Below are 24928 nucleotides of genomic sequence, written 5' to 3' on the forward strand. Positions count from 1 at the left end.
CTGGGAGCTCACAGACAGCAGCAATTTTAGTTGTGAGCAGCTCTCTCGGGATTAAAATCCCAAGCTGGCTCTACAGCGCAGAGGGCCGGGACAGAGCACTAAATTAGCTACAGCCACTCACCTTGGGCTCTGGCAGAGGGAGGGTGAACTGGCCTGGAAATCTGTGGAGACACCCCAGATTTGAAGGGCGCTCAGAGTTTATGCTGAGTAATATTCACACAGGATAGTGACCATCTTGCTCCTTCCTGGAGCCCTGGGGAGAAGCAGCAGCCCATCCCTCAGAGATTTAACCCTACCTAGCTGGGCCAGAAAAATGCAAATTGAGGCTCATTAACAACCAGCATCTGCCCCACCCTCTGAAAATGCTCTTACACTGAATACCTGAGGGAATCTTTCATTCAGCTGAGGGCTACAACCCAAGGCTCATCAAGTAACTGAGACTAATAGCCTCCAAGCAAAAAGCTAGAGGATAACTGAACATTTCCTGGGCTTGCAAATCTACCCAGGAAAATAAGACTTGACAGTGTGTTTGAACGTGGGTCCTCCGACACATATCCAAACCCAGTAGAGGGAGCCACAAACAGAACACCAACACCCACTGGGAAAATTTGACAGGCTTCAAAACCCACTGAGATAGCCAAAGTGGTGAAACAAAGAAACAAATATCAAATGAAAGAACAAGAGAACTCTACTGATACATAAAATGCAGTTAAGCAAGTTATCAGAGGTGGAGTTCAGAGCCATGATCTTGAGGAAGCTCAACAGCATGAGTAAGGACATCAACACCATGAGTAAAGATATAGAAACACTGAGAACCAACCAAATGGAAATGAAGAATTACATAGCAGGACTAAAGAACACACTGGAAGGAATACCCAGCAGAGTACAGGAAGCTGAGGACCACATCAGGGAATTAGAAAACAGGGTAGAAAAAAAATCAATCAACCAATCAGAAAACCAAAAGGAAAAAGCAATTAAAAAAGAGGAAAACAGCCTAAGAGAACTGTGGGACAACTAGCAACATAGTAACATTCGCATCATAGGAGTTCCAGAAGAAGAAGAAAATGAGCAAGGGTTAGAGAATATATTTGAAAAAATAGTGACAGAAAACTTTCCTAACTTGTTGAAGGAAGAAGGCATTCAAGTTCAAGAAGCACAGAAAGCCCCAAGTAAGAACCCAAACAGGCCCATACCAAGACACATAGTAACTAAAATGCCAAAAATTAAAGACAAAGAGAGAATCCTAAAAGCAGCAAGAGATAAGCAACAAGTTACCTACAAAGGAACCCCCATAAGGCTTTCAGCTGACTTCTCAATAGAAACACTACAGGCCAGAAGGGAGTAGCACAAAGTAATCAAGGTCATGAAAAACAAGGATCTGAATCCAAGACTACTCTATCCAGCAAGGCTATCATTCAAAATAGAAGGTCAAATAAAGAGCTTCCCAGACAAAAAAAGGCTAAGGGAATATATTAGCACCAAACCAGCACTGCAAGAAATGTTAAAAAGAATGCTGTAATTAGTAGAAGAAATAAAAAGAAAAATATAACCACACTAAACAAAAATGGCAATAAATAAGTACATATCAATAATCACCTTAAATATAAATGAATTGAATGCTCCAATCAAAAGACAGAGTAGCTGATTGGACCCAAAATGTTGCTTACAAGAGACCCACCTCACAACAAAAGACTCACATAGCTTGAAAATGAAGGGATGGGAAAAAATCTAAGCAAACAGAAAAGAAAAAAAGCTGGGTAGTAATACTCATATCTGATAAAATAAATTTTAAAATGAAGGCCATAACTAGAGACAAAGAAGACCACTACATAATATTGAAAGGATCTATACAACAGGAAGATATAACCTTGGTAAACATATATACATCCAATATAGAAGCACCAAAATATATTTAAAATCTTCTGGAGGACTTCAAAAGAGAAACTGACAGCAATACAATCATAGCAGGGGACTTCAACACCCTGCTGACATCACTGAATAGATCCTCTAGACAAACAATTAACAAGGAAACAGAGATTCTAAATTAAGCACTAGATCAAATGGATTTAATAGATATCTACAGAGAATTACACCCCAAAACTGCAGAATTCACATTCTTCTCAAGTGCACATGGGACATTCTCAAAGAAAGACCACATGTTAGGACACAAATGAAGTCTCTACAAGTTTAAGAAGACTGAAATTATATCAAGCATCTTCTCAGATCACAATGGCATGAAACTAGAAATCAACTGCAACAACAACATGCAAAGACACTTGAAAACATGGAGGCTAAATAGCATGTTATTAAACAATAAATGTGTTACCAAGGAGATCAAGGAAGAAATTAAAAACTTTCTAGAAACCAATGAAAATGAACACACAACAACACAAAATCTATGAGATGCAGCAAAAGCAGTTCTGAGAGGGAAGTTCATAGCACTACAGGCCTACCTCAAGAAATAAGAAAAATTTCTAATTGACTATCTAACCTCACAAGTTAAAAAACTAGAAAGCAAACAAAAAGAAAACCCCAGAGCAAGTAGAAGGAAGAAAATAGTAAAGATCAGAGCAGAAATAAACAACATGGAGACCAAAAAAAACCAATTCAAAGGATCAATGAAACAAAGGGCTGGATTTTCGAAAAGATAAACAAGATTGATGGACCCTTAGCTAGACTCACCAAGAAACACAGAGAGAGAACCCAAATACACAAAATCAGAAATGAAAGAGGAGAAGTAACAACCACAGAAATACAAAGGATCGTTTAACAAATACTATGAACAATTATATGGCAACAAATTGGACAACCTAAGCAAAATGAACAAATTTCTAGAAACACACAGTCTCCCAAACCTGAACCAGGAAGAGATAGAAAACTTGAACAGACCAATAACAACTAAGGAAATTGAAGATGTAATCAAGACTCTCCCAGCAAACAAAAGCCCAGGTGCAGATGGCTTCACGGGGGAGTTTTACCAAACATTTAAAGAACTAGTACCCATTCTCCTCAAACTATTCCAAAAAATTCAAGAAGAAGGAAGACTCCCAATATCGTTTTATGAGGCCAGCATAACTCTAATTCCAAACAGAAAAAGATACTACAAAGAAAGAAAACTACAGGCCAATGTCCCTAATAAACATAGATGCCAAAATCCTGAACAAAATACTAGCAAATCGGATCCAGCAATACATTCAAAAAATTATTCACCATGGCCAAGTAGGATTTATCCCAGGGATGCAAGGCTGGTACAATATTTGCAAATCAATAAATGTAATAAACTACATAAACAAAATGAAAGATAAAAACCATATGATCATATCAATAGACGCTGAAAAAGCATTTGACAAAATCCAGCATGCATTTCTGATAAAAATGCTCAGCAATGTGGAAATAGAGGGATCATATATCGACATAATATAGGCCATATATGAAAAACCTACAGCCAACATCATATTCAATGGGCAAAAACTGAAAGCATTTCCCTTAAGAACAGGAACAAGACAGGGATGCCCACTTTCGCCACTCTTATTTAACATAGTACTGGGAGTCTTAGCCACAGCAATCTTGAAAAAGAAGGACAAAGTAGCCCTAGCCATTTTGGCTCAGTGGTTAAGAGCGTCAGCCTGTGGTCTACAGAGACCTGGGTCAGTTTCCACTAAGGGCACGTACCTCAGTTGCAGTTTGTCCCCGGCCCTGGTTGGGTCGTGCAGGAGGCAGCCACTTGATGTGTCCTTTCACGTCAATGTTTCTCTCTCTCTCTCTCTCTCTCCCCCCCACTCTATCTGAACAAAAAATGGAAAAATGTCCTTGGGTGAGGATTAAAAAAAAGGACAAACTATGTGGGATCACAATACTGAATATCAGGTTATACTGCAAAGCTACTGTAATCAAAACAGCCTGGTACTGACACAAGAACAGGCATATAGATCAATGGAATAGAACAGAGAACCCAGAAATTGACTCAAAACATTATGGTCAATTAATATTCAACAAAAGTGGCAAGAGCATACAATAGAGTAAAGACAGCCTGTTTCATAAATGTGTTGGGAAAACTGGACAGCTACATGCAAAAAAAATGAAACTAGACCATCAATTTACACCACACACAATAAGTTCAAAATGGAGAAAAGACTTAAATGTGACTCGTGAATCCATAAAAATCCTAGAAGAAAATGCAGGCAACAAAATTTCAGATGTCATACACAGCAGAATCTTCAGATACATCACCTAAGGCAACAGAAACAAAGGAACAAATAAACACATGGGACTACACCAAACTAAAAAGCTTCTGCACAACAAAAGAAACCACCATCAAAATGGAAAGGGAACCCACTGTATGGGAGAGCATAATCGTCAATGATACATCAGATAAGGGGTTAATTTTCAAAATATTTAGAGTGTTCATACAACTCAAAAAAAGGAAGACAAAGAACCCAATTAAAAAATGCGCAGAGGAGCTGAATAGACACCTCTCCAAACAGGACATACAAATGGCCAAGAGACATATGAAGAAATGCTCAACATCACTAATCATCAGAGAGATGCAAATTAAAACAACGATGAGGTATCAGCTCACACCTGCCAGAATGGCTGCCACTAACAAATCATCAAACAAATGCTGGTGAGGGTGTGGAGAAAAGGGGACTCTAGTACACTGCTGGTTGGAATGCAGACTGGTGCAGCCACTATGGAAAACAGTATGGTGTTACCTCAAAATATTAAAAATTGAATTGCCATTTGACCCAGTGGTCCCACTTCCAGTAATATATCCTAAGAAGCCTGAAACACCAATCAGAAAGAATATATGTACCCCTATGTTCATAGCAGCACTATTTACAATTGCTAAGATCTGGAAACAGCCCAAGTGTCCAACAATAGATGAGTGGATAAAAAAGCAGTGGTACATATATACAATGGAATGCTATGCAGCTGTAAAAAAGAAAGATCTCTTATCCTTTGAGACAACATGGAGGGACCTCCAGAGTATTATGCTAAGCAAAATAAGCCAATCAGAGAAAGAGAAATACTACATGATCTCACTTATTTGTGCAATATAATGAACAAGGTGGGCTGATGAATGAAATAGACCCAGAGACATAGATATAGAAAGGAGTATGGTTCAGACTGACAAACCTCAGGGTAGGGGAGCGGGGGATGGGGGATGGATGAGATGATCCAAAGAACGTGTATGCATGTATGCATAACCAATGACACAGACAACAATGCTGGTGGGGGGAATGGAGAGGAGGAGATTTAGCGGGGAAAAAGGAGAAATGTGTAACAAAAATCAATTAATAAATATTGGAGGAAAAAAATGAAATAAGAAAATGAGGCATGCCTATACTAATCAAGACAGAACAAAGACATAGGAGTAAGAGGGGATGCTAATTGATAGAAAGGGTACTGAAAAGGGAGGAAACGATGGAATCACATTCAATGAAGAGGCTGGAAGTATACTTCCTCCACTGAAGTGGACAAAGGATGAAAGTAAATGTTCTGCTCCCCTAGGGGAGCTTCCTACTTCCTCATTTGGCACATTTACTCATATCTAGTAAACCTGATTACTTGGTTTCAAGATCCAATCACAATACAGTAGAAACAGCCTATTACCAGGGAGAGAACTTTTAGAGGCAGGCAAGCAGAGAGAAGGGAAAATGATCACTTAATGGGCATTTTCATATCAGAGAAGAAAAAGAAAATCTCTGGCAACTTGGAAATATCTATTAAAATATAAATGTATATGTCCTCTAACCAAACATTTCAATTTATACTAATTTGTCTCAGAAATAATTATAAAACGTTCATCAATGTATTCTCATTTCAAAAAGAGGAACACATTTTAAATAAAAAAGCAAACTATAAAACAGTTTTACAGTATGTATAGTATTATATAGTATTTAAAATATGATTCTATTTTTGTTTTAATATATATCTATCTGTTCAAGTGTGGAGAAAGGTCTGAAAAGATATATACCAAAGAGTCGTCATCTTTGGGTACTGGGTTCTGTTTTTTAATTTTTACATTTCTAGAATTAGAATGTTTAATAGTGGATATAGATAGATATAAAACTTCAACTATCAGAAAAATAACAACCAGATATGGAAATAGATAACCAAATAAATAAACATAAATAAACATATTACCTGTTAGATAAAATACATAGTTCTTTTAAACTTGGAGCCATGGAATGATCTTTGTAATTTTCTCGAGAGAAAAATGTCTTAAGGCCATTTTTTGAGGAGACATCCCTGTGAAGCAAAGTAATTTACTTGTATTTGACAATTCAAAATTTCATGCCAGAGTAAGCAGCATAAAGGTACAATTGCAATTTGTAACTACATGCTTTCTATACCCCCTTTCTAGATAGTCACCTCTTCATAATATTAATTTCATATAACAGATGTATGAGTTTACATGTTTTCCTTCTTGGGTAGCTTTTAGCCTAGGCCCATTCTGAAGTTCTCCAGTTCCAACAATCAGCTTTGCTTTTCCTTTATTATCCAATGAAATAAATGTCAGAGATGCTAGAGAGTTAAAAATAGAAGAGATTAAAGTACAATAAAAGGTCTGTCAGGGGCAGGCCTCACATCTGGCTCTGGGCCTAACATTGTTTGGTTACTGACAGAAAATGCTCCTCAATTTATTTTTGTTTCATACGCTACTATGCCAGGCCACAATACACTACAAAGAGTATACCTTCTTATTTTCATTAACTTGGCAAATGTGATAAATGGTATGTCTGTACTAAAACCACTTCTAAGGTCATATATGATTTCCCATAACATTAATAATTTAGAGACCAACATATTATAGTCAATGCCTTCCATATAGTAAACGTCCAGTAAATGTTGGTTGAATGAAAGAATTAAAAAACTAAAAACACTAAGAACCATTTATCTGGGAGGACAAAGACTAGTAGGATTCAATGGAAAAGTATAGTTCAAGGGCTACAATACTGTGCAAAGGCTCTAAACCACATTGGGTTTCACAAAGTCAATGGTATATATAAGCATCCATGCTGCATCAGAACACACACTTTATGGCAAGAAGCATAAATGTGTATACCTCTAATTAAACAGTTACTTTTGGTGGGCCTGTTCCCAAAATGGAAAATTCTAGCACATTTGCTCCATACTAATTTCTTAGTGTTTTTAAAGGCATTTATCCAAAAAAAGTATGATTAAAGTATAAATGGTAAAATTAGAATGTATTACTTGCTATGCACCAGTGTAGTTCCTATTACTTACTATGGTACTGTATATGTGCCATCTCATTACATTTTAAGGTTTTTGCATATCAAACAAAAACAAAGTCATAGGGCTCAGGGATTGCGAGCTCTTTGGGGGAAGAAAGCATTGTCTGCAATAAACAAATACTTATTGAGCACATACTAATTCCATCTTCTTAGACTCAGGTGCTGTTTAATTATCCTTATAATCTCTTGTAACGTTTGTATTCTCCTTGGCTAGCAAACTGTAGATGGTCAGTAAATGTGTGCTAAATTAATCTAAAGCAACACATGTATTAGTTACATCTCTACAAAGCCACTTAGGTTACTTAACTAAGTCCTCTATTTGTGAAGTTCTCATATACTTCTAAAACAGTCCATGCGTTTACATGGTCACTTGATACAGATTCCAACATAACAGAAAGAAGCTTGTCTTTCTTAAAGAGGGGTCTTTTAAGTGCTTGTACAAAAGTGGGCAAGGTTCTTGGACACAAGAAAATTCCAGCATCTCTCCTTCACTAAGAGACCAACAATAAATGCATGAGGGAATTATACCTAGTAGCAATCTGAGCGCTGAATTGTCACTTTAAGAGAGGAAGTGCAGTTAGCTATAACTCAAAAGTGCTCAGTATGTGAAGAGGAGAGTGGGATAAATTCTGAGCTACTAATTTTTTTTTCTTCCTGTTTCCTCCAAATCTCTCCAGGTGAGAAACCCTCCTTTCCTAATCCAGCCCAATCCTACTCTAATTCACTTTAGGCCATTGCAAACAGATGTGACTCACCAGTTCAGCCTTGGTTCGCTCATGGCCATTAGGGAGCTCATATTCTTACACTTCTGCTTCACTTGAGCTCAGTTCTGCTGCCTCGTCATGCAGGTTCCAGCAAAGGCAGGATTTCTCCAGAATCAACACTTCCTGGGGAAAAACAAAAGGTCAACATTAAATTCAAGTGATTGTTTGGGTGGGACAGAGGCTGTTAACCCATGTAAGGAAGAATCAGTTCCTAACACCTACCCTAAAACTGAAAGACACCTACAACAGAATACAGCAGAGATGAACGTTCCCAAGGTTCTTGGTAGTAAAACAGCAATGATGATGTAGGCTAAGTCCTTCTCCATTTAACTTGCTCCAGGAATCACTCTCAGAACACTCACTGGGAAAATAAGCGCCCAAACAGAATGGCGCTGTCATTGCTTACAAACAGCATCACTTCATGGCATGGAGCTGCACATCTTCACTCCACTTTCCCCCAACCCCTAACTGCCAAAATAAATCTTGCCTCGGGTTTCCCAATCCTGCCATCATGGGGCAGATTTGGCAAGCAAAGCAGGCCAAAAGCTTCCTGGGTATAAAATCTTTAAACGAGCCTTGGCCTGCAGAGGAAGGGTCTCAGGTTCGACTCCCATCAAGGGCATGTACCTGCTGGACGCAACCAATGGATGTGTCTCTCTCACACAGATGTTTCTCTCCCCCCCACCCCCTCCAGTCCTCTCAATGTAAAAAAAAAAAAAAAAAAAAAAATCTATGGAAAAATATCCTTGGGTGAGGATTAACAAAAACAAACAAAAAATCCTTCAAAGAGAACCTCACTTTTGAGGTCCAGGCAACTCAAGTGGCATTTCACAGGGTCACTTAGAGGAATCACCAGGACTATAAATCAGGCTCGACCACTCCTTGTTCGGTGCTTCTCCTGCCACCCTGGGCGGGCTGATAAGGGGCAGATGAGAAACTTACAAATTGAGGAGTCGGTCTCTGGGGACCTGCAGGCCTGACCCGCTCCCACTTGGCCCAGCTCTGGCACTTGAACCCAGCGTGGGGCAGGGGAGAGGGACTCAATGAGGGCAAAAGGAATGGCGGGGGGAAAGGGGACTAAAAGATCAGAGATACACGGTTCCAGGGGGCAAGGAAGGGGGAGAGCTAAGCCGGGGCCCGGGGCCGCGCCAGAACCCAGAGCAGAGCGTCCCGTCCCGGCCGACGGGGCCGCCATGGCGCCTCCTCCCGCCCCTCGAGAGCGCGCCCGCCCGCAGGGCAGCGCCCGGCCCTGCGCGTGTCCGCTGCCAAGCGGCCCATCCGCCCACCTCGCGGTCCGCGGTGGCTCTGGCCCGGGCCGCGTCCCGACTCCACACAGTCGCGCGCGCCCTGCGAAGCGCTTATTTAAAGGACGTGGCTCCGCCGCCCCGGCACAGCGTGGTGACGTCACCCGCGACGCAGGGGCGGGGCCCGTGCGACCCGCGCGCTCGAGTAGTTCAGCCGGAAACTGCTCTTGGGCCGGACGGCTGCCGGCCGCTGGTTGTGCTAGGAAGCCCTCCACCTTGCGGAGGTTGGTACAGTACTGGAAAGACCCAGCGGACTCCACTGTCTGAACTTCCCTACCCTCACGTAAGGGGTGAACTGCGCTCGGCTCCGTACCTGGCACATCGTAGCTGCTCACTCCATCCCCACCCCAGTTTAGATGTCAGTTTCCACCTGGCTTTTTTTTTTCTTTTTTCCATTCATGAAGGAAAGCTTTATTGAGCGCTTCATTTGTGCGTGGACTAAGACCAAATGCCGGTTTCTTCCAAGCGCTTTTGATCATTGAGAATCTAGGGACAGAAGGCAGCTTCAGATAGCTAAAGACACGTGTGAGTAATGATGTCAGTTACCGCATTGGGCACTTGACATGGCAGCTCATATGAAGAATTTGAAGTATGAAGATGATGGGGAAGGGCATTCTGGACAGACAAGCACAAGGAGTTACATAAGCGAATTGCATGAACAGAGTTCAGTTTGTGTGCTATCAGGGAAGAGTGTTCTAAATTTTAGAATGATTTATGCTGTTTAAAGTATGTTAGCATAAAATTATACTTAGGTTAAAATTCTCCTTTAAATATAAAGACCTTTAGGTAGGTTATTTTGCCTGGAATTCAAGGTTTGTGAAGAGTAGCAGAACAGGGTTTGGAAAAATAGGCTGGAACAAGACCACAGAAGATTTTGTAAGCTGGACTACGGATTTCTACTTTATTGCATAAGAAATAGAATGCCAGGAAGAGAGGGGAGCTTTTAAAGAGAGGAACAACACAATCAGATCTGTGTTTCAGGAAAGTTCATCTGGCAAGGTACTGGATGAGTTACAGGAAGAGGCTGGTTAGGAGACAGTGGTTGTTAATGCTCGCAGATCAACCTGTGCAATGCTGGGCACTGTGGAGGTAGCATTCCTCATTAGGTGAGTTATATCCACGGCCTGTGTTAGGATAGAGATGGGCGCCAAGGCAATGTAGAAGTTGATGTGTTGGGTACTATCTCATAAAGCATGCTGTCAGAGAGAGAGTTGAGAGTTCTGTCCCAGTCTTCAGAAACTGCTCAAGGACAGCTCCAGAATTGTTTAGTAAACCGTTCTCAACCTGTGGGTCGCAACCCCTTTGGGGGTCGAACGACCCTTTCACAAGGGTCGCCTAAGACATAACAGTAGCAAAATTATAGTTATGCAGTAGCAACGAAAATAATTTTATGGTTGGGGGTCACCACAACATGAGAAACCGTATTAAAGGGTCATGGCATTAGGAATGTTGAGAACCACTTAAGCACTCACACTGCTGGGTTGCACCAGCCCACAGAATAGTGCTGTGATAACATCCCCAGATGTGGCCTGTATTGAGATTCTAGATTATCATCAAACAGTCTGCTCTGGTTTGGTGTATCTTGAGTTCTGGTGGTTATAAGATAGAACACAGAATCAGAATTTTTAGAGCAGAAGAAACTTTGGAGATTATCTAGTCCAACCCTCTTGTTTTCCTGATAGGGAAATTGAGGCCCAGATTGTCAAGTGCATGATCAGTGATAAAGCTGATACTGAAAATCAACTCTCAAAACTTTTGCCATCACAATATATTAAATATATACATCCTTTTTTCCTTTGAGCCCAATTAGAAGAGATAGTAATAATTTACCTATAGGATAATGAGGATTAGAAGTAATATGTAAAGGAGTAAATATGCAAAGAGTAAATGTTCAACAAATAGTAGCTATTTAGTATATACTTTTTCTGCACAGTGGAGGTGGCATTGAAAACAAGTGATTATAATATAAATAAGAAGCAATACACATGCCCTGGTCGATTTGGCTAAGCGGTTAGAGTGTCGGCCTGCAGACCAAGTAGTTGAGGGTTCTGATTCCCAGTCAAGGGCACATGCCTGGGTTGCAGGGTTGATCCCCAGCCCAGGTTGGAGTCATGCGAGAGGCAGTCTGTTGATGTGTCTTTCTCACATCGATGTTTCTCTCTCTCTCCCTCCTTCCTTCCACTCTATCTAAAAATCAATGGAAAAATATCCTCAGGTGAGGATTAACCAAAAAAAAAAAAAAATGCTATACATACATATTATAGAAGATTCTATGGGAACACAATGAGGAAGGAACTCATTTTGACTGAGACACCTTAGAGACTATTTCAGAGAAGTCTGATTTACATTGGGTCTTGAAGAATGAGTAGGAGTTTGCTGGGTAGAGAAGGGACTGCACATTTTCAGGTGTGAAAAATAACAGGAGTGTGAAGTGGTATGTTCTGGGTAAGGGGAAAAGCGACTGCCTAATTGTGTGTGTGTGTGTTGGGGGGGCAGGTTGAAGATCATTGGGGGAGAGGGGCTAGAAATGGTCTTCATGCCACGCTGGAGAATTTGTACTTTTGGACTTTATTCTCTAGTGATGAGAAAACCAATGTGTGTGTGTGTGTGTGTGTGTGTGTGTGTGTGTGCGCACGCGTGTGCGTGCCCATGCGAGAGAGAGAGAGAGAGAGAGAGAGAGAGAGAGAGAGAGAACTTTATTGAGGTGTAATCTACTTACTATAAAATATACTCATTTTAGTTGTACTCTTCGGTGATTTTTAGTAAGTGTGAGGAGTTTTGCAATGATCAACATCACCAAGTTTAGAACATTTCCATTAATCTGGAAAATCATTTGTGCCCACTTGCAATCAATCCTTCTTCCCACCCTCAACCCCAGGAAACATGAATCTGCTTTCTATCTTGATAGATTTGCCTTTTTCTGGACATTTCACATAAATAAAAGCATATATAGTCTTTTGCATCTGGATTCTTTTTCTTAGAATATGTTTGAGGATCATCCATGTTGTAGCAGGTATTAGTAGTTATTTTGTAGCTGAATTGTAGCCCATTTATGGATATGGCTCATTTTGCTTATCCATTTGACAGTTGATGGACATTAGGTGGTTTCCACTTTTTGGTTATTATGAATAATGTTGTTGTGAACATTTGTATACAAGTCTTTGTGAACTTGGTGTCTTCTCTTCTGTTGGGTAGGTACCTAGGAGTGGAGTTGTTGGATTTTATGGTAAATTTATATTTAACTTTTAAGATACTGCCAAACTGTTTTTCAAAGTTATTGTACTGTTTTATTCTTTGAAATTTTAAGCAGAATGGTTGGTTTCCCATTTCTTCTAAACTGAGAAACAAACCAACCCCGAAATTGAATGAGAAGCCAATTTCAGTTTGAAATAATTTATAACAGTAGGTCCTTATTTTGAATTTGTAAATGTTTCATTAGACCAAAATTTCAAAAAGAATGCTTAAAACGGCAAGCACCTGGCTAAGTAAAGTTATCATACTTCTTACTAGGTGTGTGTTTCTTCTTGTGGACCAAACCAAGACAGAAATGTGCAAGATCATCTGTATCTTAGCACATCAGCAGTTAGCCTCCCCAGAACAGGAGCATGGCTTGGTCTTTTCACAGACCTTGCTGGAGAAGCAGGCCAGCTTTGCACCAGTGCATTTGAGCCAAATACACATTAGAAGTAGAAGTCTAATTTTAAGGGGCTAGTCTGATCTTGCCCCATGAAACAAAGCTTAGTAGTAACAGTAGCAACTAAGACATGTGTGGTCAGGTCTTACTAACTAGTCTATGATTATTTCTTTGGCTTTATCTCCAAGAGTTTAATAACCTGACACTTGTTTTCTTTATCTGATTCTCCCATGAGATCATTATAATCAGAACTGTAAGATGTCCCTATTATACTCTTGTTTAAATACGCTTTTTAAAGTGGAGCAAGCTAATCCACAATGGAGAGGTGAGTGTTAACTATTGTTTTTATCAGAAGGAGCCTGGGCATGAGTTTGGCCAAAGGCCTAGAGGTGACAGATTTCATAATTTGAACTTCACTATTTCCATTAACTCTCAATTTTCCAAGATGTTGGAAGGTGGTGAATATATATAATTATATAGAACTAATTTGACAGTCCACAAATATTTCACATGCATGATGTCATTCTTCCTCTTCTCTGAGGCAGGTGGAAATAAAAACAGGATTAGGGGCTGTTTGTTACATGTGGCGATTTTGGGGATCAATTCTAATATTTATTTTACCAAGTGCAAGAGACACTTAGGTATTGTAGTGTGTGTGTGTGTGTGTGTGTGTAGGGAAAGGCCAATTTAGTTGCCTTTATTTTGACATCAGAATATTTCATAATTTGTCCTTGATGTTACTTTAAAAATAATTTATAGTGAGGCTTTTGCATTGTTATAAGCGTGTGATACTTAGCTGATGTTAAATTTATTGGTTCACTTCTATATAATCTACTCAAGAGCAAGGGTGGGGCTGGAGGGGGGCAAGGCTAGACCAGGTAAAGTCAGAATTTTAGTCTCTGGCATCATTACAGTCTTCCGCAGCATTTCTGATGTTCCGCTTTAAAGATTCCTACAGCAGAGAGGACAAAGTATGGTGTGCATTCTCCCCTCCTACACTCAGAGCAGATCTCACTAATCAGTCACGGCACCCTTCTCCTTTGAGACAGGAAGTAGCCTCTGAAGCCTGTACCCATCAATAGACATTAGCTCACAGGTGAAAACTTCTTTGCCTTCTCTGATCAAAAGAGTAGTTTGATCCTTGTACATGCTTTTCCCTCTGCAAAATGGAAATGAATTATTTTTTTAAATACTGTATTATAGATCAGTGCTTCTCAAACTTGAGTATGCAAACCAATCACCCCGGGATCTTGTAAGACTGCAGATTTTGATCTAGTTGTTCTGGGGTGGTGCTTGGGATTCTGCATTTCTAGTAAGGTCAAGGTCACGGGTGATGCCAGTGCTACTGGTCTGCAGACCACACTTTGAAGAACCACAAGGTTCTTCAAAACAGTTGTCTGGAGACACGATGTAAGGTAGAAAACTATGTATAGTGCAACTCAATAAGCAAAAACAAAGAAGAAAAACAAGGCAAGTGTTCCATTAGAAGCTGAAGGTTTATTATAGGATAACAGTACATAAAGCACATCTAAAATTGATGTGTTCAATGCACTTTTAATAAAGGTAATGTAATATTAAAGGTACAGTTTCTAAGTACAATATAACAACATTCATATTAGAATGAAAATCGGAGTATTTAAAAGACAACATTAAATCTCTCTTTTTTTACAGCTTGTATTTACAAAATGAATCAAAATATTTTTTTTTTAAATTCAGGACACAATAAAATAACAAACAGCTGGAAATAAGCAGACTACTTAAGAGTGAATTGAAAAGAAAACCCAATGTATGTGAAAGGTTGGATGATCTTCTAATAAAGATCATTAGCAAAGTTTTAGTACAATACAATTTTTAGGATACCCATAAATGGCTTGCATTTTTAGTGTGGCAGAAAAGTTTTTACATACTGTACACAAAACAGACAGATATATTTATAGGTACAGTATTACTGTTTCCAAACTTGCATGTATATTTACAGAAGGCTGAGTTTGTTACTCATGAGTTTTGTGAAATTTGTGTGCTTAATCTTCAAGACCTACACACAATTAGAATCAGCATTTCATGTGGTCTTTTTAAATGTGGATTTAAAACTTGGTTGTAGAAGAAAGTGGGAACCATAAGGCTTGGCATATTTTATAATTTATGGTAACAACCCAGAAAAAGAATTTGGATTGGGGCACACTTTATTGTCATTTAACAATGATCAAATGCTGGCATGTGCTGGCCATTGTGCAGACACAAAGAAATACAATCTCTATCTTCAGGAAGCTTAGGATACTGAATGGTGCTTTAAAAGAAAGTTTCCATCTCTTTTTAAGCGAAGCAATAAGGAATGACATGATTTGTATTAAAAGAGATTTCTCCTTAAACTGTAACCAATTCACTTTAAAAGGTTAACTATTAGCATTAGCTTTCATTAACCACATGATTGCATTTATAATTAAGGTAACAGCAACTCTTCCATAAAAATGGAAAATGTCTAAATTGTGGGTAAATACGCAGTGCATGGAAGCCAATAACCATGGCTTGAGAATTTATCACCTTCAATTACAAAAAGTGCAGTAAACAGAAACATTTGCTCTATATTTATAAATTGCTCAAAAATCTTTGCTAAAGATCTTACAAATTCAGTAATATTACAGAACAATTCTAATCAATATTTAATAAGGTTAACTACATCCTTAGTTAGATATTTGATATACTTTGATTTTTAACAATGCCAATAGGTCTTGGGAGAATAGGTGAAAAAGTTTAAGGGCATTTTTAAATGACTCTTAAAATGAAGGTCCTTCACTCAGTTCATGGAACTGGCTGAGGTCATATTAAAACAGAACATTCTTTGTCGAATTTGCTCTGTGGCCCACGTTCTGCCACGACAGTGAATGTCTTCATCCTTCTCACGGCTCAGGTAGGAGGGGAACGGTTTATTCCACCATCAAGCCACCCAGGCTATGTTATATAAAGGCCTATTATCTAGAATAGGAGCTAAGTACACAACCCTGTCAGGTGTTAATAATATAATTCCTTAGTAAGAAAAAAAGGATTACTCCATTAAACTAGAGTGTTTCTTTAGGATCTTGAAGGCCTGGCAAATTATTTTTCAGTTCAGGAGATGTGGTATAAAGCCAAGTAGCAAACATAAAGTAAATGCTAATATGTTTTCATATATCCATATTTATAAACAAATTCACCCTATAGATGTCAAATATCCATACTAAGGAAGTAATTTTATCCTAATTAAATACACTCTAGAATAATTTATATAATGATATTATGTATTTAAAGAGAAAAGCATGTCCCAAATCCAGCACTCTGATACAGCTGCCAGTTGGGTACAGGTAGATATATATATATATATATGTATATATATACAAATATATAGTTATACTCAGTGAAATTAACAAGACCCAAAGGTGGTATTGTCTAGGAATAAAAGGGTTTTTTGTTCACAAAAGTAACTTATCTAGCACCACACATCAGAAAAACACAAAAATAGCACACTCTAGTTCTAAACAGCTATGTCTAAAATAGATTATATAGTAAAACCAGTATTATACAGCATATTGTGGATTTGATAAACAGATAAATATTTGCACTGAGTAGGCTGTTTATAATATAACATTTTCTTATCTATACAGAATGAAAGCCAAAAAGTTAACTGTATAGAGATGTGCAGAACAACATTAAATATTATGACTCAAAAGCAGGGATGAAGGTAAATTTGAAAGAAGAGTAAGAGAGAAAATGTTTACAGGCCATTACAAGTTCTTAAGTTAATAGTAAATAAGGAATCAATTGCTCGAGTTGAAGAAAGCAGTAAACAAGAGATTGCATTTACATGCAGATGTCTAAAATTTGTATTTTCTTTAAGTCTATGCACAAAAGTCATTTGTTTTATTGCTTGACATTCAGTTATGGCTAGATATTTAACCTATTTTTTTTTGTACTTTGGAAACAAGAATATTGTTAAAGGTGCCATAAAAATGGACAACATTGAAAACGGTTTGCAAATAAACCACCTAACACTGCAGTTCTTTATACATATTAAAAGCCTTGTCTGGGGGTTGTCATATGTTAAATATATTTAAACTGGGAAAATATGTTGTAGCTTGAAGCCTCCCATTGGCCCAAACATCCAATACAAAAACACATCTCCACAAAAGGAGCAGGCAGACAATACAGGTACATTTAAAGAAGCAGCCAGCTAATGTCCTAATGTATAAAAATTTACCACTGTTTTATGTGAGATTTCAAACCACTGTGGATAGAAGAGAATTTTTGATTCAGAAAAGTGTGTACAGTACATATGAATTTTTGCGTGTGTGAAATCATATTCACTATATGCTTAAGAATTATCTGCATTTACATATGTAATCTGTTCAATGATGACCAACTTCCTAGAAATAGTATTCATCCACATGGAAGTAATAATGAGTGAGAAAGGAACCACACATGAACAGTGGAGAAAATTTAGTTGCTCTTAGAGAACAGAATGGTATGTGTAGCATGTCAAAGCTGAGAGCAAGCTATCTTTCGTTAGTTCTTAAAAGAAAAATAGAAGTGTGATACTGCTAATGTGGTAAACATACTAAATGTAAACAGCAAACAGATTCTCTAGGCATCCATTTAAAATATTCATATTCACTTTCTTAACACAAGACTCCATTTTATGTTTCACTGCTGAAAAAAAAATGTTTCTATTTGGATTGACTACTCTGTCATTCATTTATAAATAAATAAATGATGACTGTACTTGTTGCTCTAAGTTCTGAGGGTCTGTTTAAACATGAAGATCTCCCCACTCTCCCCCGCATCTATGACATTTCCTGGGCATGAAACCAGGCTTTTGGATGATGTTTAAAATTGTTCTGAGAGCTTGACAAAACTGATTGCACTTGCAACACTAACAAACAAACAGACCCAGAAGTGAGACCAATTGCTTCATAAAGGCATAGCTGTTAGCCTTCTCATCTCTTAAGAATAAACAACCATAGGAAGGTCTCTTTAATGAAATCTGGTGGAACCTATTAATAACATTAGTGTGTAGGGATAGAATGAAGACCTGTATGGTAGACTATCAGCAATAGATCAAGATTTACTGTTGATATTGCCTTTCTGGGCACATAATGTGATCTATTGTATAAACTAGTTTTTATGGGATTTTGCTGTGTAATCCTTTTCTAAGTAAGAAGTGGCAATCGAATGCTATAATATGTAAAAATGTCAATAATTAATATATGTATATATATGTATATATATGAGAGATCATATCAAAAACAAGGTAAAGGCTAAATGACATGAAAAGTTTTCCCAAATTATGCTCTTGTATGATGGTCAAAAAAAAAAAAAAAAGTAAAAACCATCTGAATGTGTATTCCAAGTGTGAAATGGAAGAATCAAAGCCAACAATTACACCGAGGTTCACTGACTTTAACGAAAGCAATAAATTAAAATATGAGAACTGTATTTCAAAAATGTAAAACGTGACCCTAAAAGCTGGCTTATGTTGTTACCAGGTGGATTTTGTTTACCTTTAAACATTAGCTCTTGTATTAATTCAACAGATTAAAAACTACAGATGTGAAAGTAGAAGACTTGTGTTACTTAAAGGGAGTTTTTGGTTTGCTTCTAAAGGAGAACATAGTGAAAATAATAGTTGTTTGCTGCCATTAAAAAACAAAAAAACAAAACACATTTTACCTTTTACCTTGCTCACTCCACTGATAGGCAGGGCCCTTATCTCATTTGGTTTAAAAAAATTTTATCCATCTTATGTAGAATTTGAAGTAGTTTTTAATATACTGTATAATGCTATAAATATATTTATCATGAATATTTCAATTATTCGAGAAATGGTAAATGGAGTATGCAGGATTGTCTTTTGAATGATGCTCTCTGTGGGTATATGACCTATTAATTTATCTTTTGAACATACTGGCATAACTTTCTACAGCTCTGGAAGTTACTCAATGTTTTTAAGTACACAAGACTGAAGAACGCATAAGTTCTGAACTGAACAGAATGAGATGATAGTGAAATTTACACACATGTAGTTAGTTCTACACAGTTCACTTGTGCCTTGGAGGGATAGTATTATCATTATTATTAATAATAAAAAACAAAATTTGTCCCAGTAGTACTGGCCACCCTGTTTTAAGAGTTTTAGAAGATCCCTGAGCACATTGTTTCTGACTCTTAACCCCAACTCCAAAATGATAGGGCTTTCTATTGTTGATATCCAGATGGATTGTCATTCACAGTTAAGTCAATCATAAGGTGCTTATTTACCCTTTTTTCTTTCACCAATCAGCACAAAGAACTGTCAGAAAATAACTTTTTATTATTAGTATCTTAATAGCACTGGAAGGACACATGATTTAAACAATCAATGTTTGAAACAGTGGCTTTAGGATTATTATCTGGCTGCCCCTCAACAATAACAAGTGATTCAGTCGACATTCCTTAGCCAAAAACAAAAGGAAAAAACAACAACAACAACTGTACAAATATGTATTTTTCCCTGAGGGATCAAGGTACACCCGCAAGTGCTCTATGTACATATTGCACTAGAGAGGAATGAAGAACATGTGCAAAAAAGCAACGATGAGAGAAGCTTACATCCTACTTAAACCTTTTCATTAAAGATTCTACTAGGTTGTTTTGCATTTTGGAATGTCGGAACACAAACAGCTATTTCTTAGTCTAAAACTAAAAACACATATGTCTACTATGGCACATTCAATGAAATAAAAAGTTTTCCAAAGACAGATAGACAAATTCCATCAAGAAAATAATACAAAGTTTGTTTGTTTGTATTTTTTTTTTAGAAAATTACATTACTTTCTTTCTTTGTTTCACATTACAAAATCTTTTTTTTTCTTTACACAAATCACATTTTATTGCAGGAATATTTCAAGTGCCATCAAATATTTATAGAAGGGTTAAAAAAATAGAAGTCTCTCTAAAGTGGTCCAGACAAGGCTTTGTATAGAATAAATCTTTTTTTCCCCATCTTCTAGTTTTGATTTAAGTATTTTGAATACATTTTCTTTTCCATTGACACTTAGTAGCCTAGAAGCGGTCTGACACACGCACATCATACACAAAAACCACACACACACACACACACACACACACACACACACACTCCCTTCTCACTTGACCCTCAGCCCACCCCTATACGCTCACAGACATCTGGGTATCCACACTATAAAGAACAACCAAACTTAGAAGCAGTGTCTTAAGTCATGTTTTCCTTACGTTAGAAAGGGTGAATTAGGATGCTGAAGACTTTTAAAAAAAATCCATAGCTTTAACGTAAGTTAGGATGCTGAACACTTAAAAAAAAATCCATAGCTTTAACACAATGTGCAAACTGTCCAAGAAAGCACTTTCATCTGCACTTTCGATTCCACTGTGACCAAGGCCAGTTTCTTCACAATAGAATGCAGCCAACTGGACACCACTGTAACCAATGGCATTCGGTCTTTGTGCCCGATATAAAATATTATATAAAAGGCCTTATAGCAGCCGGATGACAATGAGGTGATTCCAATATTAAAAAGACTAGTGGACATTTAAGTTTAGGGAACTTTATAAGAACTATTATGAATAATTGGTCGGCATCACCAAATATTTTGTATCACCACACAGGTGTTTCTATAATAAGAAAATAAAAATGCAAAGTTTTCCACATCCTTTTCTATACCTGGTTTTTTTTTTTTCCTAGCTGAATTTACTGTTTAACTTTAGATCCCAACTTTGATCCAAGTAATAGTTGTTTCCTCATTGCATTGAGCATGCCTCTACTACACTGTTTCTACACTCTAGCTGTGCTTTGCTCTTAAAGTCCACACCCTGCTTTTCTTTCACAAAGACCTAGTAGCAGCATCGTGTCAATGTATCTTGGTTTACTCTAAAAGCAATGTCACCATGGTGTGACTCTGATTAGAGCATCATTTTTGTTTGTTTGTTGGTTGGTTTGTTTTTGCATTAGGTACATGTAAAATCCTTTCTGGAAAAAGGAATTTCTTTTAAGTTCAACATTATGTTCTCTCTCACCCCTTAGAGAAGTTCAATGAACTCTTATCATTTCAAAAACGGACACTGGAATTAGGTTTAGTTGCTCTTTTATGCGCTAGCACCTGAGGCTGGTCATATTCAGAAAGCTTTGGTTAAAAAGAAGTTAATATACTTTAATAAAACCATCCCCAAATTTAGTGAATCAGAACGACAAAAAACAAAGAAAACAAAACCAAACCAAAATAAAAATACACCATTTTCCCCCAAAAGGAGAAACAATAGGAAAAACACAGACAAATAAATAACTGAACTAAGCTTGGTACTTTTTTCAGAGTATAAATACTATTGCTCTTTAAAGGAACTATGCTTATTTAAATTAAAAATTTGATTTAACCCTTCTTGCCCAAATATAAATACTATATGCTTATAGTTAACCTCTCTATATAAACACTCATAAAGTTTTATATGCTTGTAAGAAATTTAAGTAAATAATACTCTTGTCTTTTATTTATGATTAAACCCTTACTATATTTTTGAGAAAAAAAAATTTAGATGTTATTTAGGCTTCATACACACTTCTGTGTGAATAATTCTTTCTCCTTTTCCAAGTTTCTCAGGAAACAGGTCAGTCAGTGGAGTCATAAGCAGAGTGAAGGGCTCTGGGAAGCCTGCGCTGCAATCCAGCATGACACTGGGAGCCACAGTTCCCACAGAAGAGCCAGGAGGGACCCTGGTGGGGAAGGAGGGACACTTTCTCCACTATAAAGGGCTGCTTGGAAACTTGCACCTTTACACTATGGAAGGATGTTCCCTTTCCCGAAGTTGGACTCCTACCCCGAGTGGGACTGAAATCATCATCTGAATGCCTACATTCCCAAAGGTCACTTATTTTTAAAATATGCACCCTTGTATATCAGACAGTTTTTCTCCCTTCCTCCACTGGGAATTATTTTTAAAAAACCCACACAATTAAACAACAACAACTCACTATTTCTCACCTGAACACCAAAGCCAAACAATCTTCTAAATACTTAATGAAATAAATTACAGTCCACAGTTTTCTAGCGACGATAAATAGGAAAGTAAATGTTTGCAGTTAGCACTGACTTCAAAGGCTTAAAATATTTAATATTTAAATAACAAACTTGTTCAACACGGCATGCCTCCCTCACCCTCTCATTCATTGTCTATGAAATATGGAGAACAACATTCTAGAATTCTAGCATCCAGAGGCAGCTAGCCTAGAAACAGTTCACTCTGAGATCAACTCTTAGGGCTCCTAGATCATACCAAGAACATAAACATTCACAAAGTGAATGCTTCCTGTCCTCACATGGGGAGTGTGCGATGGCTCCACATATAATCTTTGGGTCCTTATAACAAAAGCTGAATTCCAATAAGATATTCTGGCTACTGATTTGTTCTCAAAGCATACGAATTCCAAGTTGAGACTGAGTCTATATAACTACTGAGTTGTATAAAATGAGCCTCCCCACCCCTGCCTCCTAGAGGTGGCATTTTAAAAAGCTTTTAAAAAAAATTCATGATGATGTAAGTCCACAGCACCAATCAATCATTCAACTTTGTATGAAGCATAAACACATCTATCCTTAAACTTACCCAAACACAAAGTGTAATTTAGGGAGAGTTCCATTTCTAATTCCAAATTCACATGTAAAAAAAAAAAAATCCAACATCATGGTTTCTAGATATGACCAGCCAGTCTTTTAAAAGTAATTTTGTAAACAGCAGCATAAATACCTCCCGACGTACCTTCCAAGCCTTCTCAGTTAAACTTGTGTTTCTGGTGCACATGCGACACGACAGTGAACACGCGAGCATTTAATTTAAAGAAAAAGGTGCAAAATGAAAGTGCCTTATCAATTCAACAGGAAAAGCTACACCAGTAACTACATTTTATATTAATTAAAACAATATATAAACAATATCTCTTTTAGCTATATATAGTCTTCATGCCCATTTACCCTGTAATATATTATAATGCTATTGTTGCTAGTGCTATGGACCCTTTCTGTGCCATCCTGCTGACTGGCAATAATCGGTGAAAAAAATAAAAACTTCCTTCATGAAACAAAGAACAAGTTGTGCAAAGTAATGCTGCAACCTCCGCTATGCACACCAGTCACCGATTATTGCTGGACTCTCTTGTTACTAACAGATTGGTGACTCTGTAGAAAGTCTGTGGGCAGTGAGCTACAAGAAAAGGAAATCCTCCAACTTTAGTACCCTCCTTCTGTTGTAAACAGAGGTCAACGATCAAGAAGTCGAGACAGAAAAAGGGTCCATATCTGTAGGCATAATGGAAATCATATGCATGAGAAAAACAAGTTCAACTTTTATTTGTTTTCATTGTTTCCCCTCCTTTGCCTGACCCCGATCACCAAAAGATGTGCAGTGTGTTGGCGCTCCAGGTCTGTGCAGGGCCATATAAAGTGTCTCGGTTAATATTTTTTGTTTGTTTTTCATGTTTGTACTTCAGACATTCTAGAAGTGCTTAGGTGATACATTTACCCATCAATTTGCATTGCTGGCTCAAATTCTGAAGTGAACAACTCCTTGTATAATGGAGGAAAATGAAGTCGCACAATGTCTGGATATATTGCTTTAAATGCCATTAGCTTTTCTGTATGTCGTCCACATAAGGCTCTTAATGTAGACACCTTGCATATTAACTGTAAGTGGAAGAAAGGACATGTTGTCAGGAGAGAACAGACAGGAGAATCAAAATTCAGTGAATCTGGATGATCTTTACAACTTTGTTTATAATGGCAAAACACACTGAAAGCAACTTAATCGTCTAGTAATAGAGGGTTGGTAAAAATAAATGATGATATAATTATATCACACAATACCAGGTATACATTCATCTCTACTGATAACGAGTTTCTTCTTGAGAGTTTGCCTAAAACAAAGCAATTCTGAGTCTAAGTCCCTGAGTAAAGAAATAAAGAAAAGTCAGAAGGCCTGGAGAAAGTCCCAGCGTTGACAAACATTTACCAGTTGAAAATAATAACATGATTTGCAAAAATGCTTTTAACTCTAAAACACTATGCAAATACAAAATATTGATTATTTCAACCCCCTCAAATTCCTCTCTAAGAAATGTTTTCACCAGGTCATAGATCTTGTCCATGTGTTAAGTACTTTTTATAATAAAATAACCTAATGGCACCCAGGAGTTGGGGTGAGAAGATGGAGAAATGGGGAAAGCTCCCAAGGGTTCATCTTCCTTCTAGTTCCCACTCTCGCCCCAATCTTTCACTCAACAGGTGCAAAATAAAAAACAAAGCAGCAATTACCCCCAAGTTTCCCTTCCTGAACTAACCTAGCTATCCAGTGAAAATAAACAAATGGAAAAAAAAAAAAAAAAAAACCTTTCAAATCACCCTCTTGAACAATAAAACACATAATAATCTAACAATGGGCTGATGTTTCTCAGACCGAATACATACTCCTGGCTTTGGCACTGAAGAATATTAGCATATCTTAATTTGACATCCTAATTATGCTTTTATGGCAAAAGATAATAATGAGCAAAAATGAAACCTTTTGCTTTGAATACAGGGTGGTAATGGGAAACTGATGAAGAAAATACAAAAGTCATTTACTGTTGATGACTGATGAGGTTAATGGAAAGCGAACTAATATTAGAATATATGGTTATCCTGGTTAATTGTTTTAGTACTTTATAGCTTTCTCTTTCAACATTCAAAAATTCTCTAATTTCTATCAATGCAGAACATTAACTTTTTGTGTTCAACTTTGATGGGATAGGAAGAGGATTTCCAGAGTGTGTTAATGCTTAAAAAATTCTACTACAGTATTTCCCTATTATTGTAAGGTACTTTATAACCAATGATAATAAATAGAATTTAACCTGAATTTTGGTCTAACAGACCTTTTTGAAATGGAGATATTTCTTTC

The 24928-nt window shown here is 37.5% G+C and overlaps 2 protein-coding genes across 8 annotated transcripts in view; both read right to left on the reverse strand.

The window, feature by feature from the left end:
- Positions 1-9408, reverse strand: part of ICE2 (interactor of little elongation complex ELL subunit 2) — a 73171-nt gene extending 63763 nt beyond the window's left edge. For 3 of the 7 annotated variants that reach the window (XR_004960952.1, XM_036273124.1, XM_036273165.1), the window contains exons 1-3: positions 8246-8688; positions 8015-8146; positions 6148-6252 (exon numbers count right to left, since the gene is read on the reverse strand). Coding sequence is in view for 6 of the 7 variants with exons in the window: in XM_036273124.1 (XP_036129017.1) it covers positions 6148-6252; positions 8015-8055 (146 nt within the window). In the remaining variant the exon portion in view is untranslated. Of the gene's footprint in view, positions 1-6147; positions 6253-6375; positions 6529-8014; positions 8147-8245; positions 8689-9309 lie in introns of those variants that run through there. The other 4 variants (XM_036273156.1, XM_036273148.1, XM_036273131.1 and 1 more) reach the window with 4 other exon arrangements.
- Positions 9409-14438: 5030 nt separating this feature from the next.
- Positions 14439-24928, reverse strand: part of RORA (RAR related orphan receptor A) — a 100993-nt gene continuing 90503 nt past the window's right edge. The window contains exon 10 of the mRNA XM_036252348.1: positions 14439-23676. Within this exon, the coding sequence (XP_036108241.1) occupies positions 23512-23676 (165 nt within the window). The 3' untranslated portion in view covers positions 14439-23511. The remainder of the gene's footprint in view (positions 23677-24928) is intronic.

This window comes from Molossus molossus, unplaced genomic scaffold (genome assembly GCF_014108415.1).
Source record: "Molossus molossus isolate mMolMol1 unplaced genomic scaffold, mMolMol1.p scaffold_m16_p_1, whole genome shotgun sequence".
Classification (NCBI taxonomy): domain Eukaryota; kingdom Metazoa; phylum Chordata; class Mammalia; order Chiroptera; family Molossidae; genus Molossus; species Molossus molossus.